The following is a 16,650-nucleotide window of genomic DNA, read 5'->3' as shown; positions in this document are numbered from 1 at the left end:
TTATTTTGCTGCAACCACTGGTTCGCGAGAGTTGGAGAAAGTTTGTATTAAACAATACAAAAACTATAAAATCCACATAAGATTACATGACAACACAGTATCCAGTGCAGTCTGTATATTCTGATTATTAATCAGTCTTGCTGTATCGCTTCTGGCAGATATTATTTGACTTGTGCTGTTTTGATCATTTATGACGATCCCTAAGTTTAAACTCCCAACTGAAGCCCAGACCACACTGAGCATGTGCACAGTCTTGGTCTTGCAAAGATGTTTAACAGAGTTACAAGATGGTGACCCCCTGTGGCCAACATTTAAAGCATAAATCATTTGTTTGATTAGACTTGTGGTGCAGTAAGTTCATGTTTATGTTTAGTATACAAAATACAGCATTATTCTATTTTAGACTTTACTCCCCCTTTAAATGAGGGGCGTTAAATCTGGAGAAAGAAAAACACAGTTCTGTGAAACATGTTTGAGTCTTCTGGTTTGGGCCTATTTGCTGCATCTCGGCCTGGATGGTTTGTCATCATTGAGGGAACAATGAATTCTGAACTATACCGGAGAATACTAAGGGAAGATGTCATGAACTGAATGTCAAGAGACAGTGGGTCCTGCAGCAAGACAACGAGCCTAAACAACAACAAGTCTTTCTACCAAAGAATGGTCAAATAAGGATAAAGTGAACGTTCTGGAATGGCCAAGTCACAGTCATGACCTTAAGCTAATTGAAATGTTGTGGAAAGACCTAAAGCGAGCGGTTCATATGTAGAAATCCAACATCCAAGAGCTGAAGCTGTTCTGTATGTAGGAATGGGCTAAATGGCCTCCGTTGTGCAGGACTGATCTACAGTTACACAAGGGGGTCACACCAAATACTGAGGAAAAGTAAGTGAATACTGATATATATATATATATATATATATATATATTTTTTTTTTTTTTTTTTTTTTTTTCACTAAATAAGACCTAGGAGTGCGGCTTTTTGTATCTATTATATATATAATAATTTGAGTTTTATTTGTTTAACTCAGTTTTCTTCATCTACTTTTAAGACTTGTTTGAAAATCAGATCACATTCATATAAAAATGTAGAAAAGGGTTCACAAACTTTCAAGCAGCGCTGTATGGTAGTAATTCCAGGCTCCCCACTGCAGGCTGCATGAATAAGCACAGCACACTGGCACCTAAAGAATATTGTGCAAATGTCATTTGGACTCGGAGCTGACACAACCCTGACAATTCTGAGCATCAAAATGCACATTGACACGTTTTAATGCATCGCAGATGCAATTCTCTGTGCATGTCTGCAAGGGTACAGGAATTGTGGGGGAAACCACTGCATCCTGGCGATTTGGGTCTGAAATAAATCATAAATCCCCCTTCATCTGTTGATAGGCTGTCCCTAAATTGTCTCATGGTCAGTGCCCAGTTCAAACCCCAGTTTTTATGTTTACAATTTTGCCCAGTGAGTGCGATTATTGCTAAAGTCTGAAGATATAACTGCATTCTTTGAGAAAAACACTGAGAAATTGGACAATTTAAAGGGGAACTATCACAAAAATGAAAATTTAATATAAGCTTCAGCATACTGAAATAAGAAACTTTCTAAATACAGGTCTATTGCCACCTTTGACGCCCTCCCCCCACTGTATTACCAGAACAATACAGGTATGGGATCCGTTATCCAGAAACCTGTTATCCAGAAAGCTCTGAACTATGGAAAGGCTGTCTACCATAGACTCCATTATAACCAAATAATCCAAATGGTTTCCTTTTTCCCTGTAATAATAAAACAGTAGCTTGTACTTGATCCCAACTAAGATATAATTTATCCTTATTGAAGGCAAAACCAGCCTATTGGTGTTTATTTAATGTTTACATGATTTTCTATTAGCCCTAACGTATGAAGATCCAAATTACTGTTATCCGGAAAACACCAGGTCCCAATCATTCTGGATAATAGGTCCCATACCTGTTCAAATAAATATTCTGCATCGTTTCTGAAATAATCAAGTTTATCTTCACTATTCCTCTCCCAGCATCTGTTTCTCTTCATTCTCTCTTCATGCTGCAGTTGGGTGTCAGATGAATGATCCAATATATCTTATAGGGGGGCTCCTTTCCTAGCAGATGTATTAGAGCTCACTCAGATTCCAGTACAAACAGAATCTAACAAAATAACTGCCTTTTGCACAAATCCTGCATGTAGAGAGACATGATGTCTGGTGAGTTTAATAGAGTGAGCTCTAATACATCTTCTAGGCAAAAGGAGCCCCCCTATAAGATATATTGGATCTAACTGTCAGTGAATATCTGACACCCAACTGCTGCATGAAGAGAGAATGAAGAGAAACAGATGCTGAGAGAGGAATCGTGAAGATAAACTTGATTATTTCAGAAACGGTCCATAATTTTTAATGGATTATATTTAGAAAACATCTTATTTCAGTGTGATGAAGCTTATATAACATTTTCATTTTCGCAATAGCTCCCCTTTAATAATTCTGTAAATGAGTAGAGCCATGTTTTGGCTTTATAACTGATCCACTAAGTCGTATCAATAAATAAAAATTATTATAAATATCAGAGTATTAAGCCGGCCCAAACTATTACCCCACCCCCACTGGACATATGTACAGCTACATAAATAAAGGAACACGCATTCTCTATTATAAGAAAGGAGTTGGCGCTTACCGGTTGTTGGGTTTTGGCGTCTCTTTTTCAGCCACATTGCGGGTGACTCTGCCTGTGCTCATGTATCAGAAACAGTAAGGGGGTCCAATATATATATATTACCCATGCCCGTTATATATCTTGCCCCAATGAGAGTCAGATAAGCAGGGGCAGGTCCAGCAAGGCGCCAAGGAAGGTCGTTTTCATGCCGACGCTCGCTAATTGAGCACCTTCTCAGGTTCAACGGCTTCTTTAAAAAAATATGAAGCTCACAAGGAAGCAAAGAGCGCGAGGAAGAACCGGGGGGGATCACCACATGCCAAGGAGAATAAATAAGGACAAGTGTAACCGAGATTCTGACAGTTCCTTTATCTCTGAATCGACTACAAAACTGTAGTCTCCGTATCAGTTTCCCCACATCGTGTCCATTCGGAACATGAAGACTCCTGTTGCCTAATGCTCTGTCTGTTACCTGCTACATTGTTTTAGGAGTCAGAGACAGATAGACAGATGCAGCTTACCGTAGCAATTACATTTATTAATGGCCTTAAAACTATTGATGATGTTTAATTAATGTGTATTGAAAAGTTGCTTAAAATGACATTTTAATTATTCAAAAAAATAAAAGCTTTTGGGTGGATTTCCCCTTTAAATAGCACAGACAAAGCCCTGTTATTCATACTGAGTATAATGACAAGTGATGCGTATATTGATATACTCATTTCCCTAATTTTATGCTTGCTGGATACAGATCTAACACTTCTGCCTATTTTCTGTTCTCCGGAGTGTCAGTGGGCGGGACTTCCTGTCATGCTTGCTGGTTGTGATCAGGTTTGATAGGCAGCAGGAGTCTTCTTTCTGGGAGAGCTGAGCAATCAGAGGAGGCCCTGACATCTGCTACTTTGGAGAACAGAAAGAAGGCTCCTGTTTTCTCTAATGCCGTCTAGCATGAATTCACGGCGAATTTCTGCGTTTCGCTGCCGTCTAATAAATTTGGGAAACTGTCGGGAAAATTCGCCTGCATCAAAACATTTTGGATGCACATTGGAAAAGTCGCTCGCGTCAAAACCATTGCGCGTCAACATTATTCAGATGCCCATTGATGTGAGCGTCAAAATTGCAGCAAATTGACGCGGGGTCAAAATTCTCGTTTCAAGATTTTTTTTCCGCCGTTTCGCAAATTTCGCTGAAAATTCGCTAATTTTTCAGCGAAGCAAAACGGGAGAAAATCACCCATGACTAATGCCGTCTTATTGCCCCGTGGTAGAACGAGAAGCCAGGGCTCATCATACCTTAGGTCTACTAAAAAATGATTTAAACATTAAATATTCATTGGAATTGGAGCCAGTCTTTTTATGTCCAGTTCCCTCCCCCAGCTCTCCCTCTTAGGGTTGACACCTGCCCGGTTTTGACCCAGGCTGCCCTTCAAAAAGCCGTGCTGTCCGGGTCAAAACTGCCTGCCCAGTTTTCCAAATTAGGAAAACCGGGAAGGATTTCCTATGATTGAAGTGGCGACCTGCCAATCGCTGGTCGCCCCACCTCTGATGTCACTGTCCTGCCCCTGTCACGTCATTGCCCCGCCCCATGCCCGGTTTGCATCGGGCGAAAAGGTGGCAACCCTACTCCCTCTATCCCTCCAGCACCTCTATAACCTTGCCCTACTCACCAAATCACTGCCCAAACTGTCCCCTTTACCCCATGGCTCTGTCCCTTATGTCACTGCCCCGCCCCTTCATCATCATCACCCATCCCAGAATTTCACCATCTACATCATATTAAAGTTATTGTAAAAGTCAGTGACCTCCATTTCCCTGTTTGAGGTTCCTCTGGGTACCCCACACCTCAAATACATTCAAGCAAGTTAACCGGCTTCTAATTAATTTGACAGTTGGCACACCACCCAACATTTGAAAACAGGAAAGAGGGACAAAAACGTCTGCATTTTTAACCACACCCATTTTGTGGCCACACCCCCTACATACCACTTGCATTTTACAAAATTTTGCAGGTTATTGAATGTCTGAATACATTTCTGGGGGTTTTAAGGGCATGTTATATGTGTTATTACAGTTTTGCTAATGAAGGTGAATTGCCTTTTAAGCTGTAAGTCTCAGTTCTCCCAAGAGACCTGTTAATCGTAAATAGTTACAAATGTATCTAAGTGCAGGCGCTGGGTATTCTATATAAGTAAAACTTAAAAATAACTGAATGTAAGAAAGAGCCTGCTCTGATGTTCTTCTTAGGAAAACAATTAGAAATCTTTCTCACATGTTTCCTAAGCAGAAGAACATCAGAGCAGCCTCTTTCTTTCTCCTGACAACTTCCTTGACTACTTGGTGGTCAGACTGGTGGGAAACTGACCAGCAGGTGGTGCTGTTGTAACAAAATTCATTCATATTAACAGTACATGTATCCCTTAATATCTTGGAATAAATAAAACAATAATTAATAAATGAACATCGCAAAAGTGCTTAGAATAGCACCCTCATTCATTTTACATTCACTTATTTTTAAGGTTTACTTATCCTTTCTTGGCTCTCTGGCAAAAATCATCTTATTTAATTAAGTTTTAGAAAATGTTTTACTTTTTCTGGCTGTTCAGGATATCAAAAAGAAAGTCGGGACATTTTAGTAACAAACTGCGGACTGAGCTGTCAAAATCTGGACTGTCCCGTGAAAAACGGGACAGTTGGGAGGTATACAATGATGTGCCTGTGTGTGATTGTAAGCTCTACTGAAACAGCCAATAATGTTTCATCTGTTGGCAACGCTGCACTATATGCTGGTGCTATAGCAATAAAGGATGTAAATATTGAATTAAACACATTTTAAAAAAGGTAAATTCTCAATTTCGAATCTGTATATATTTATGTGTGTGTTTGCTATATACGGGTACTGGAGGTAGGGATGCACCGAATCCAGGATTCGGTTCAGGATTCGGCCAGTATTCGGCCTTTTTCAGCAGGATTCGGCCGAATCCTTCTACCCGGCCGAACCGAATCCGAATCCTAATTTGTAATGCAAATTAGGGGCGGGGAGGGAAATTGCGTGACTTTTTGTCAGAAAACAAGGAATTAAAAAGGTTTTCCCCTTCCCGCCCCTAATTTGCATATGCAAATTAGGGTTCGGATTCGGTTCGGTATTCAGCCGAATCTTTCACGAAGGATTCGGGGGTTCGGCCGAATCCAAAAAAGTGGATTCGGTGCATCCCTAACTGGAGGTAACTGAACTAGGGATGCCCGAATACAGGATTCCTTTTTCAGCAGGATTGGGATAAGGCCGAATCCTTGTGCCTGGCCGAACCGAATCTTCATTTCCATATGCAAATTATGGGCAGGAAGGGAAATCACATAACTTTTTGTCACAAAACAATGAAGTAAAAATATTTAATTCCTATTGATCAAGAGTTCTCCAGCTCAGCTCGCAGACATTAGGTCGAATGATACCCAAGACTCCAGAGCGGGTTCTTTTGTTCTGGGATAGAGCCCCTATGGAGGAGGTCTCCGACTTGACTCTAGACTTGACTCTAGAAAGGCACTTAATTAATGCGGCCAAAATACTTATCCCGAGAATGTGGAAGTCCCCTACGGCTCCCAAATTAAAAGATTGGGTAGAAAAAGTAAACGAGATAGCAAAATTTGAAGAACTTTCCTCATCTACAGAAAAGCAACACACCAATTTTAGGAACACATGGGTACGTTGGTTATATTAAGATATTAAGGTTAGATATTAAGATATTTTACAAGAATGCGTCAGGATATCCTCACTAATTATCTATATATCTTATACTCTTATATTCACTGCATATTTAGAGATGTATGAATCTTGTGCTAACTGCTATGTATATTGCACACCCCTCCCCCCCCTTTTTTCTTCTGTACCCCTTCGGATTCTGTCCGGTGTTCGGCCGAATCTTCCATGAAGGATTCGGGGATTCGGCTGAATCCCAAATAGTGGGTTTGGTGAATCCCTAAACTGAACAGAATTCGTAGGCATCTTTATTGACATTTACAGTAAAGCAACAACCAAACTGCAGGAAACCTAAACGGACTCATTCTGCAGGTGCCTCCATGTCATGGAGTGGAATCCCCACCCCACCCTATATGTAATAAGCTTAAAAAAAAAGAGAAGAGGATAATGGGAAAAGAGTTGCATTATCAGGCGGGTGCATCAGTAAATCACAAGCGGTACAATAGCGTGGCACAGATCGTACCACCCATTAGCATTGTCATCAGATGCCCTAATTAATTTTGCATGTGCCCTGTCCTGAGTAGTTACTTTATATAACTTTCCCCTTCGTCAGGCAAACGAACTAGGTTTATCTATTAATCATTTAGAAATCAGGAGGTCCCAAAGCCTTTAAGAAGCTGACCCCACCCCCAAAGATGATCTCACTTTTACATAGGGGGTCTATTCATTTCAAGTCAGAATGAAAAATGCTGAAACTGGAGCCTGGCCGCTGACAATAGGCTGCTAATTGCCTTTAATACATTAATATCTTAGTGATGTGCAGGACCAACAGTGAAACAAACAGAGGAATGAAATGAAGATTTGTGAAAGAAAGTCAAAGAAATGCAGGATACCCCCCATAACTCTGCCTGTTAATTTAAAGGGGTTGTTCACCTTTGAGTTCAATTTCAGTATGATGTAGAGAGTGATATTCTGAGACAATTTGCAATTAGTTTTCATTTTTTATTATTTGTGGTTTTTGAGTTATTTATCTTCTTATTCAGCAGCTTTCCAGTTTGCAATTTCAGCGGTCTGGTTGCTAGGGCCCACATGTCCCTAGCAACCATGCATTGATTGAGACTGGAATATGAATAGGAGAGGCCTGAATAGAAAGATGAGGAATAAAAAGTAACAATAACAATACATGTGTAGCCTTACAGAGCATTTGTTTTTTAGATGGGGTCAGTGACCCCCATTTGAAAGCTGGAAAGAGTCAGGAGAAGAAGGAAAATAATTAAAAACTTAAATAATGAGGACCATTTGAAAAGTTGCTCAGTATTAGACATACTATAAGATACCAAAAGTTAAATTAAAATTAAACAGGGGAGGTTTAGTAGCTGAGCAGTTACGACTCCCAGTGAGACATTGATGCTTCAGGGCCTTAAAGCAGCCACTGCTCTGCTGTTTCTTATCTCAGTATAGAAAAGAATCCCGGAAAACAGTTCAGCAGCCAGTCTCTCCTCATCTTTCCTAAGATTACAGTGGCGTTTAGCTACGACACAGAATACACACCAAAAACACGGGGAGATAATCGTCGCTATTAGTCACCTGGCTCCATACTTTACTTACACTGAACTTTCTCCTTTGATATAACTAATTCCTCAACATTTAATGGAAGAAGAACAGCAACAAATAAAACAGGTTCTTAATTACCCTAAATGTATTTAAATATGCTTAACATTGTGTCAGTGCTGACCCAGCCCATATATACCAATTCTGCTCCAAACCCATGTTTCCCATGACTTCAAGGTGTAGTTAATCTTTAAAGGAGAACTAAACCCTTAAAATGAATGTGGCTAAAAATGGCATAATTTATATAGTGAACTTATTGCACGAGGCTAAAGTTTGAGCTTGTCAATAGCAGCAATGATCCAGAACTTCAAACTTGTCACAGGGGGTCACCATCTTGGAAAGTGTCTGTGACACTCACATGCTCAGTGGGCTCTGATTGGCTGTTGAGAAGCTAAGCTTAGGGCTCGTCACTAATTATCCAGCAGAAAATGAGCTTCCCTGGCTGTAATATAAGCTGATGCTACAGGTTTGCTGATTATTAAATTCTGATGCTAATTGCACTGGTTTCTGTGCTGCCATGTAGTAATTATCTGTATTAATTACTAATCAGCCTTATATTGTGACATTTCTATTCTATGTGTGCTGTATTTAGTGAGTGGGTCCCTAAGCTCAGTAAGTGACAGCAGCACAGAGCATGTGCAGTGAATCAGCAGAAAAAAGATGGGGAGCTACTGGGGCATCTTTGGAGACACAGATCTTTACTGCTAAAAGGCTGTGGTTGCCTTGGGCTGGTACAGAAGCTCAAAACATAATGTACCACATTTCTTGCCTACTTCTTTAGTTTAACTTTCCTTGTCCTTTAAGTTAACTTTTAGTGTGTTATAGAATGCTAATTCTAAACAATTTCTCAATTGGGCTTCATTATTTATTTTGTATTGTTTTTGAATTATTTGCCTTCTTCTTCTGACTTTTTCCAACTTTAAAATAGGGGGTCACTGACCCCATCTAAATGCAAATGCTCTTTAAGACTACACATTTATTGCTACTTTTTATTACTCATCTTTCTATTCTATGTAAACAAGGCGCCAGGGCCAGATGGCATACACCCCCAGGGTTCTAAGAGAGCTTTGTTCAGTTTTAGACCGGCTCCTATTTCTGATTTTGTCAGATTCACTTTCATCTGGTATGGTACCTATGGATTGGAGAAATGTCATTCAAAATATTTAAAAAGGGATTACGATCTCAGCCTGGCAATTATAGGCCAGTAAGTTTGACATCTGTGGTGGGCAAATTATTTGAAGGCTTGTTAAGGGATCACATTCAAAATGTTGTCCTAGTGAATGGCATTACGAGCAGCAATCAGCATGGCTTTATGAAGGACAGGTCATGTCAGACTAATTTGATTGCTTTTTATGACGAGGTAAGTAAGATGCTGGACAGTGGGGGGGCAGTAGATGTGATCTATTTGGATTTTGCCAAAGCGTTTGATACCGTGCCACACAAACGACTGCTTCATAAACAAAGGTCTGTTGGGCTTAAAGGAGAAGGAAACCCAGTCGGCGCAAAAACCCTCCCCCCCCTCCCCTGTGTTGCTTCCCCTCTCTCCTGGAGGAAGAAGATTACGTGGAAGAAGATGGTGCCTGTGAACTCCGTGGACTGGACCTGCGCAGAAGTGTAAGTAACAAGTTAGGGGCATTTGCCCAGCGGGACGGGTAGGCCAGGGGGGAGGAGGGAGGGGAAGCAACACAGGGGAGGGGGGGAGGGTTTTTGCGCCGACTGGGTTTCCTTCTCCTTTAAGCCCAACAGACCTTTGTTTATGAAGCAGTCGTTTGTGTGGCACGGTATCAAACGCTTTGGCAAAATCCAAATAGATCACATCTACTGCCCCCCCACTGTCCAGCATCTTACTTACCTCGTCATAAAAAGCAATCAAATTTGAAGGGTTTCCTTCTCCTTTAATGAAGTCGTTTGCACATGGATAGGAAACTGGCTACAGGATCGGGTACAGAGGGTGGTTGTTAATGGGACATTCTCTACTTGGAGTAAGGTTCTTAGTGGGGTCCCCCAGGGCTCAGTATTGGGTCCACTTTTATTTAACTTGTTCATTAATGACTTAGGGGAGGGTATTGTAAGTAATGTATCAGTGTTTGCAGATGACACAAAACTATTCAGCCCAATTAATTCCATCCAGGATGTGGCACTTGCAACATGATCTTGACAAACTGGCAATCTGGGCAGCTAAGTGGCAAATGAGATTCAATGTTGATAAATGTAAAGCCATAGACCTGGGATGTAACAATATCCACTTATACCTTAATGGGACTGCACTAGGCAAATCCATTATGGAAAAGGATCTTGTAGTCCTTGTAGATGATAAACTTGTCCGTAGCAAGCAATGCCAGTCAGCAGCATCAAGGGCAAATAAGGTCTTGAGTTGTATTAAAAGGGGCAGAGTGTCACGGGAGGAGGGGGTCCCACTGTATAGAGCACTGGTAAGGCCCCATCTAGAATATGCCGTACAGTTTTGGTCTCCATCACTCAAACAGGACATTATTGTATTAGAGAGGGTACAGAGAAGGGCAACTAAGCTGGTAAAGGGAAAATCTTAGCTATGAGGAAAGACTGGCCAAATTGGGGATGTTCACGCTGGAGAAGAGGCTTAAGGGGTGATATGATAACTATGTATAAATATATAAGGGGATCATATAATAATCTCTCTAATGATTTATTTACCAGTAGGTCTTTCCAGCTGACACAAGATCACCCATTCCGATTAGAAGAAAAGAGTTTCCGGCTAAATATTGGGAAGGGGTTTGTTACAGTGAGAGCTGTGAAGATGTGGAATTGTCTCCCTGAATCAGTGGTACAGGCTGATACATTAGATAGGTATAAGAAGGGGTTGGATGGTGTTTAGCAAGTGAGGGAATACAGGGATATGGGAGATAGCTCATAGTACAAGTTGATCCAGGGACTGATCCAGGAAGAATTTTTCCCCCTCTGAGGCAAATTGAAGAGGCTTCAAATGGGTTGTTTGCCTTCCTCTGGATCAACTGGCAGTTAGGCAGGCTATATATATATATATATATATATATATATATATATATATATATATATATATATATATATATATATATATATATATTATATTATATGTATATAAAGATACTGACATCAGAAAATAACCTTTTTTATTATCTATCATAAAATTGTCTTTGAAAGCTATTTATAATTTTGCCATAAAAGTATTTGTCTGATGCTTTTATATTACCTTTCTTAATACCCTGTTCCTCTATGCGGGGGCTGCCATATTTGTGCAGCAGGAGTCCGTTAGCATTAGAAACTCTAATTGACAGGTTAAAAGGGACAGTCAGGTCGGCAAAACAGTCAGGTTTAGGAACTTCAAGTGACAATTACTTACATAAGCAGAACTACCAGTGAAAAACGATCAACATGACCTATAGGTAACTTTTAATGTAGATTAATATTTTTAAAAGAAATGTTTTAGTGTCAGTATCACTTTAAGGTTGAACTTGATGGAAGTGTGTCTTTTTTCAATCTAACTGACTATGTTACTATGTATTCAGGACCTTTCCTATTCATATTCCAGTCTTATATCCAAATCAAGGCATGGTTGCTAGGGTAATTTGGACCCTAGCAGCCAGATCTCTGATATTGTTAATTGGAGAGCTGCTGAATAAAAAGATAAATAACTCAAAAACTACAAATAATAAAAAAAAATTAAAACCAATTGCAAATTGTCTCAGAATATCACTCTCTACATAATACTAAATGTTAGCTCAAAGGTGAACAACCCCTTTAAGATTAAGAGCATTACTAGAAGTAGACCTTGGGGGTATTATGTTGTTCTGGGGGATTAGTAGCTGCATGGTCAGAAGGTCAGCAGCAGAAATTGTATATATTTACTTACCAGTGTGGTCCCCTTTTTTGCCATCGAGTTCATGAGATACGGGTTTAATCTCGGGGGACAAAGTGCGGCTCAGCTGACAGTCTGTGTGGTACAGGGAAAACCATCTGCGGCATGGGAAGTACCAGGATTTGTCCCTATTGGTATTGGTCACAAACACTTCTTCCAAGAACCATGCGTGCTGCTGCTCCAGGCCATCATGCTGCCAAGTAAACAGTAACAATGAGTTTAATTCCCAACAGGAAAAGAACTGAGCACAATACCAACCAATAAGTAAAACTGGTCTTAATCCACAACAGGAAGTAGAACTGTGTATAATTCCAACAGGAAGTAGAATTGAGTAAGAATGCACTGAATCCACTATTTTGGGATTCCGCCAAATCCCGAATCCTTCCTTAAAAATGGACCCTTAATTTGAATATCCAAATTAGGCCTATAAAGGACCAAAGAGCCGCGCATACAGCACGTGGTTAAAAATGTTTTACTTCCTTGTTTGTGTGACGAAGAGTAAACATTTTTTAAAGGATTCACATTTGCTCAGCCAGGTGCGTGAATTTGTCAGAATCCTGCTGAAAAAGGTTGAATCCTGAACTGAATCCTGAACTGAATCCTGGATTTGCATAATCCCCAAACAGGAAGAACAATCAAGCCAAATTTAAAACAATACGTAGAATTGGTCTTAATTCCCAACAAGAAGTAGAACTAAGTATAATATTCAACAGGAAGTAGAAATGTCCCGACACAAAGAACAATTAAGTCCAATACCAAACAATAAGTAGAATTGGTCTCAAAGGGGTTGTTCGCCTTTAAATTAACTTTTAGTATGAAATAGAGAGTGATATACTGAGACAATTTGCTATTGGTTTTAATTTTTTGTGGTTTTTTAGTTATTTAGCTTTTTATTTAGCAGCTCTACAGTTTGCAATTTCAGCCATCTGGTTGTTAGAGTCCAAATTCCCCTAGCAACCATGCATTGATTTGAATAAGAGACTGGAATATGAATAGGAGAGGCCTGAATAGAAAGATGAGTAATAAAAAGTAGCAATAACAATACATGTGTAGCCTTACAGAGCATTTGTTTTAAGATGGGGTCAGTGACCCCATTCAAAATCTGGAAAGAGTCAGAAGAATGCAAATAATTAAAAAAAAAAATAATAAAGACTAATAGAAAAGTTGCTTAGAATTGGCCGTTCTATAACATACTAAAAGTTAACTGAAAGGTGAACCTCCCTTTAATTCCCAACAGGAAGAACAACAGAGCACAATATCAAACAGGAAGTAGAACTGGCCTTAATTCCCAACAAGAAGCAAAATTAAGTATAATACTCAATAGGAAGTAGAAATGAGCATAATCCCAGTCAGAAAGAACAACTGAGCACAATATCAAACAATAAGTAGAACCGGCCTTAGTCCCCAACAGGAAGGACAACTGAGCCCAATACCAGACAGGAAGTAGAACTGGCCTTAGTCCCCAACAGGAAGGACAACTGAGCCCAATTACCAGACAGGAAGTAGAACCGGCCTTAGTCCCCAACAGGAAGGACAACTGAGCCCAATAACAGACAGGAGGTAGAACTGGCCTTAGTCCCCAACAGGAAGGACAACCGAGCCCAATAACAGACAGGAAGTAGAACTGGCCTTAGTCCCCAACAGGAAGGACAACTGAGCCCAATACCAGACAGGAAGTAGAACTGGGCTTAGTCCCCAACAGGAAGGACAACTGAGCCCAATACCAGACAGGAAGTAGAACTGGCCTTAGTCCCCAACAGGAAGGACAACTGAGCCCAATACCAGACAGGAAGTAGAACTGGGATTAATTCCAACAGGAAGAACTGAGCCTAATACCAAACAGGAAGTAGAACTTGCCATAGTGTTGATAGACAAAATATCATGCTAAGTAATATGGCAGCTTCAAGTCATAAGCATAAAGGCAAAGGAGGCAAAGTTCCAAGAAAAAGTCCCCATTCATAATCCTTTTATAGGTCCAGTTACCTCAATTGTGATAGTTTTGATGTCTCCAATTTCGGGGCCGTACACTTTGAATGATTGGGTAGAGCCCTTTTTGAATGAAAATGCTTCTGATTTGTCTGACGAGTCCATTCCGGATGCTTTATACAGTTGGGTCTTACTGAGTTTTCCTTTAGATCCCTTCATCTGGAGAAATACCTAAAAGAAAAATCACAATACAGTTTTGATAGCATCATGACATTGTATTGAATGCAACATATTTTCTTCATCTGCATAACATTTGCTGTCATCCTGATTTCATTTGTTTAATGTGAAAATCAAATAAAATATTTTAAAGTAAGTAAATACCTAAAAAAGAAAAATCCCATTATCAGTAGTTGCAGAGGGCAGGATATGGCAACAAATGAAAAAGCTTTATTAGTGCAATTTTGGATAAAACAGGGTCTGGTTAAAAATCAGATTTGTTTTGTGAAATTTATAATTAATTTCTCTGGTACTGATGTGATTAAAAACATCAACACTGACTTGCTTTATGGTTCATGAGCATTACATGTTCTTACATTCTTATAAGGAAATTTAAAGGAGTTGTTCATCTATAAATAAAATGTTAATATGATGTAGAGAGTGATATTCTATGACAATTTGCAGTTGGTTTTCATTTTTTATTATTTGTGGTTTTTGAGTTATTTAGCTTTTTATTCCGCAGCTCTCCAGTTTGAAATTTCTGCAATCGGTTACTAGGGTCCAAATTCCCCTAGCAACTATTCACTGATTTGAATAAGAGACTGGAATATGAATAGGCGAGACCTAAATAGAAAGATGAGTAATAAAAAGTATCAATAACAATACGTTTGTAGCCTTACTGACCATTTTCATTTTGTTTTTTTGATGGGGTCAGTGACCCCTGTGTGAAAGCTGGAAAGAGTCAGAAGGCAAATAACGCAAAAACTATAAAAGAGAAAGAATGAAGACCAACCAAAACTTTTTTCTAAATTCAACTTTATTTTTTTTTCAAAAAGATTACAGATAAGAGAAATTTTCAGCAAATTACTTATATAAATAATTATATATATAGATATAGTTTTCTTGCATGTTATATCTTTTCCATTCTTGATATGATACACGTATAAATACATTGTTTAACTAAGAAGAAGTCAGGGGAGAGTAAACATAACGTAGGAAGTGAGAATAAGATCCATTCTAGCCAACTCTAAGCAACATTTCAATTGGTCTTCATTATTTATTTTTTTTATAGTTTTTATAATTTGCCATCTTACCAGCTTTCAAATACAGGGTCACTGACCCCATCTAAAAAACAAATGGCTCCGTAAGGCTACACATTTATTATTATTGCTACTTTTGGTTACTGATCATTCTATTCAGGCCTCTCCTATTCATATTCCAGTCTCTTATTCAAATCAATGCATGGTTTCTGGGGTCATTTGATCCTAGCAACAGATAGCTGAAATTGGAGAGCTTCTGAATAAAAAGCTACATAATTAAAAAAAATGAACTCAATGGTGATCAACCACTTTAAGAAGTATTCCATTTCAGTGACCCCTTCTAAATTCCTGGAAGAAAACCGGAGGAGTCCAGGACTCCAGTTCCATCCGTTATGACCTTTTAACTGTGTCCTGTGGCAGTGACACTGGAGATTGACCAATAAAAAAGTTGCTTAGAATGAGCCAATCTACTAAAAGTTAGGTTAAAGGTAAACCACCCCTTTAATGTACAGAATTACACAGTCACTAGGAAAATCCTACTTACTCTGGCATTAGTTCCGGCCTGCTTCTTGTCTCCAGTCTTCACCACGACCTTGTAGAGAACTTTTTTCCCTGAGAGAGAACCAGAGCGGAGCACAGATCTCCTGGTTGGGGCACTCTTGGTCCGTTTCTTTTAATAAAATTTTTTTTAAAAACTGTTATTTTGTATTTCAGTGGGTTTTGTCTTCACTGATTCAGTTATACCATGGAACACATATACAGTATTATTCAGGGCTTGTAACACAAGGTGCTTCGCCACTTTGCCCCAAAAATAAATGGAAGGTACAGTTAAAGGGATACTGTCATGGGAAAAAAATTTTTTTCAAAATGAATCAGTTAATAGTGCTGCTCCAGCAGAATTCTGCCCTGAAATCCATTTCTCAAAAGAGCAAACAGATTTTTTTATATTCAATTTTGAAATCTGACATGGGGCTAGACATATTGTCAATTTCCCAGCTGCCCCAAGTCATGTGACTTGTGCTCTGATAAACTTCAATCACTCTTTACTGCTGTACTGCAAGTTGGAGTATCACCCCCCCCCCCCCAGCAGCCAAACAAACGCACAATGGGAAGGTAACCAGATAGCAGCTCCCTAACACAAGATAACAGCTGCCTGGTAGATCTAAGAACAGCACTCGATAGTAAAATCCCATGTCCCACTGAGACACATTCAGTTACATTGAGAAGGAAAAACAGCAGCCTGCCAGAAAGCATTTCTCTCCTAAAGTGCAGGCACAAGTCACATGACTGGGGGCAGCTGGGAAATTGCCAAAATGTCTAGCCCCATGTCAGATTTCAAAATTGAACATAAAAAAATCCGTTTGCTCTTTTGAGAAATGGATTTCAGTGCAGAACTTTGCTGGAGTAGCACTATTAACTGATGTGTTTTGAAATGATGAAAGGAACTGAGAGAGAGAGAGAGAGAGAGAGAGAGAGAGAGAGAGAGAGAGAGAGAGAGAGAGAGAGAGAGAGAGAGAGAGAGAGAGAGAGAGAGAGAGAGAGAGAGAGAGAGAGAGAGAGAGAGAGAGAGAGATAAGAAAATGCTGGTGCACATAGTCCGTTTTTATTTAATTGACGTTT

General features: G+C 39.5%; 1 protein-coding gene across 1 annotated transcript in view; it reads right to left on the bottom strand.

The window, feature by feature from the left end:
• Window positions 1-16,650, bottom strand: part of loxhd1.L (llipoxygenase homology PLAT domains 1 L homeolog) — a 134,517-nt gene that overhangs the window by 105,540 nt on the left and 12,327 nt on the right. Inside the window, exons 5-7 of the mRNA XM_018267115.2 lie at window positions 15,575-15,700; window positions 13,832-14,005; window positions 11,843-12,041 (exon numbers count right to left, since the gene is read on the bottom strand). Coding sequence (XP_018122604.1) covers window positions 11,843-12,041; window positions 13,832-14,005; window positions 15,575-15,700 — 499 coding nt within the window. The remainder of the gene's footprint in view (window positions 1-11,842; window positions 12,042-13,831; window positions 14,006-15,574; window positions 15,701-16,650) is intronic.

The sequence above is a fragment of the Xenopus laevis genome, chromosome 1L (genome assembly GCF_017654675.1).
Source record: "Xenopus laevis strain J_2021 chromosome 1L, Xenopus_laevis_v10.1, whole genome shotgun sequence".
Lineage (NCBI taxonomy): Eukaryota > Metazoa > Chordata > Amphibia > Anura > Pipidae > Xenopus > Xenopus laevis.
This window is presented reverse-complemented; position numbering and strand designations above follow the sequence as displayed.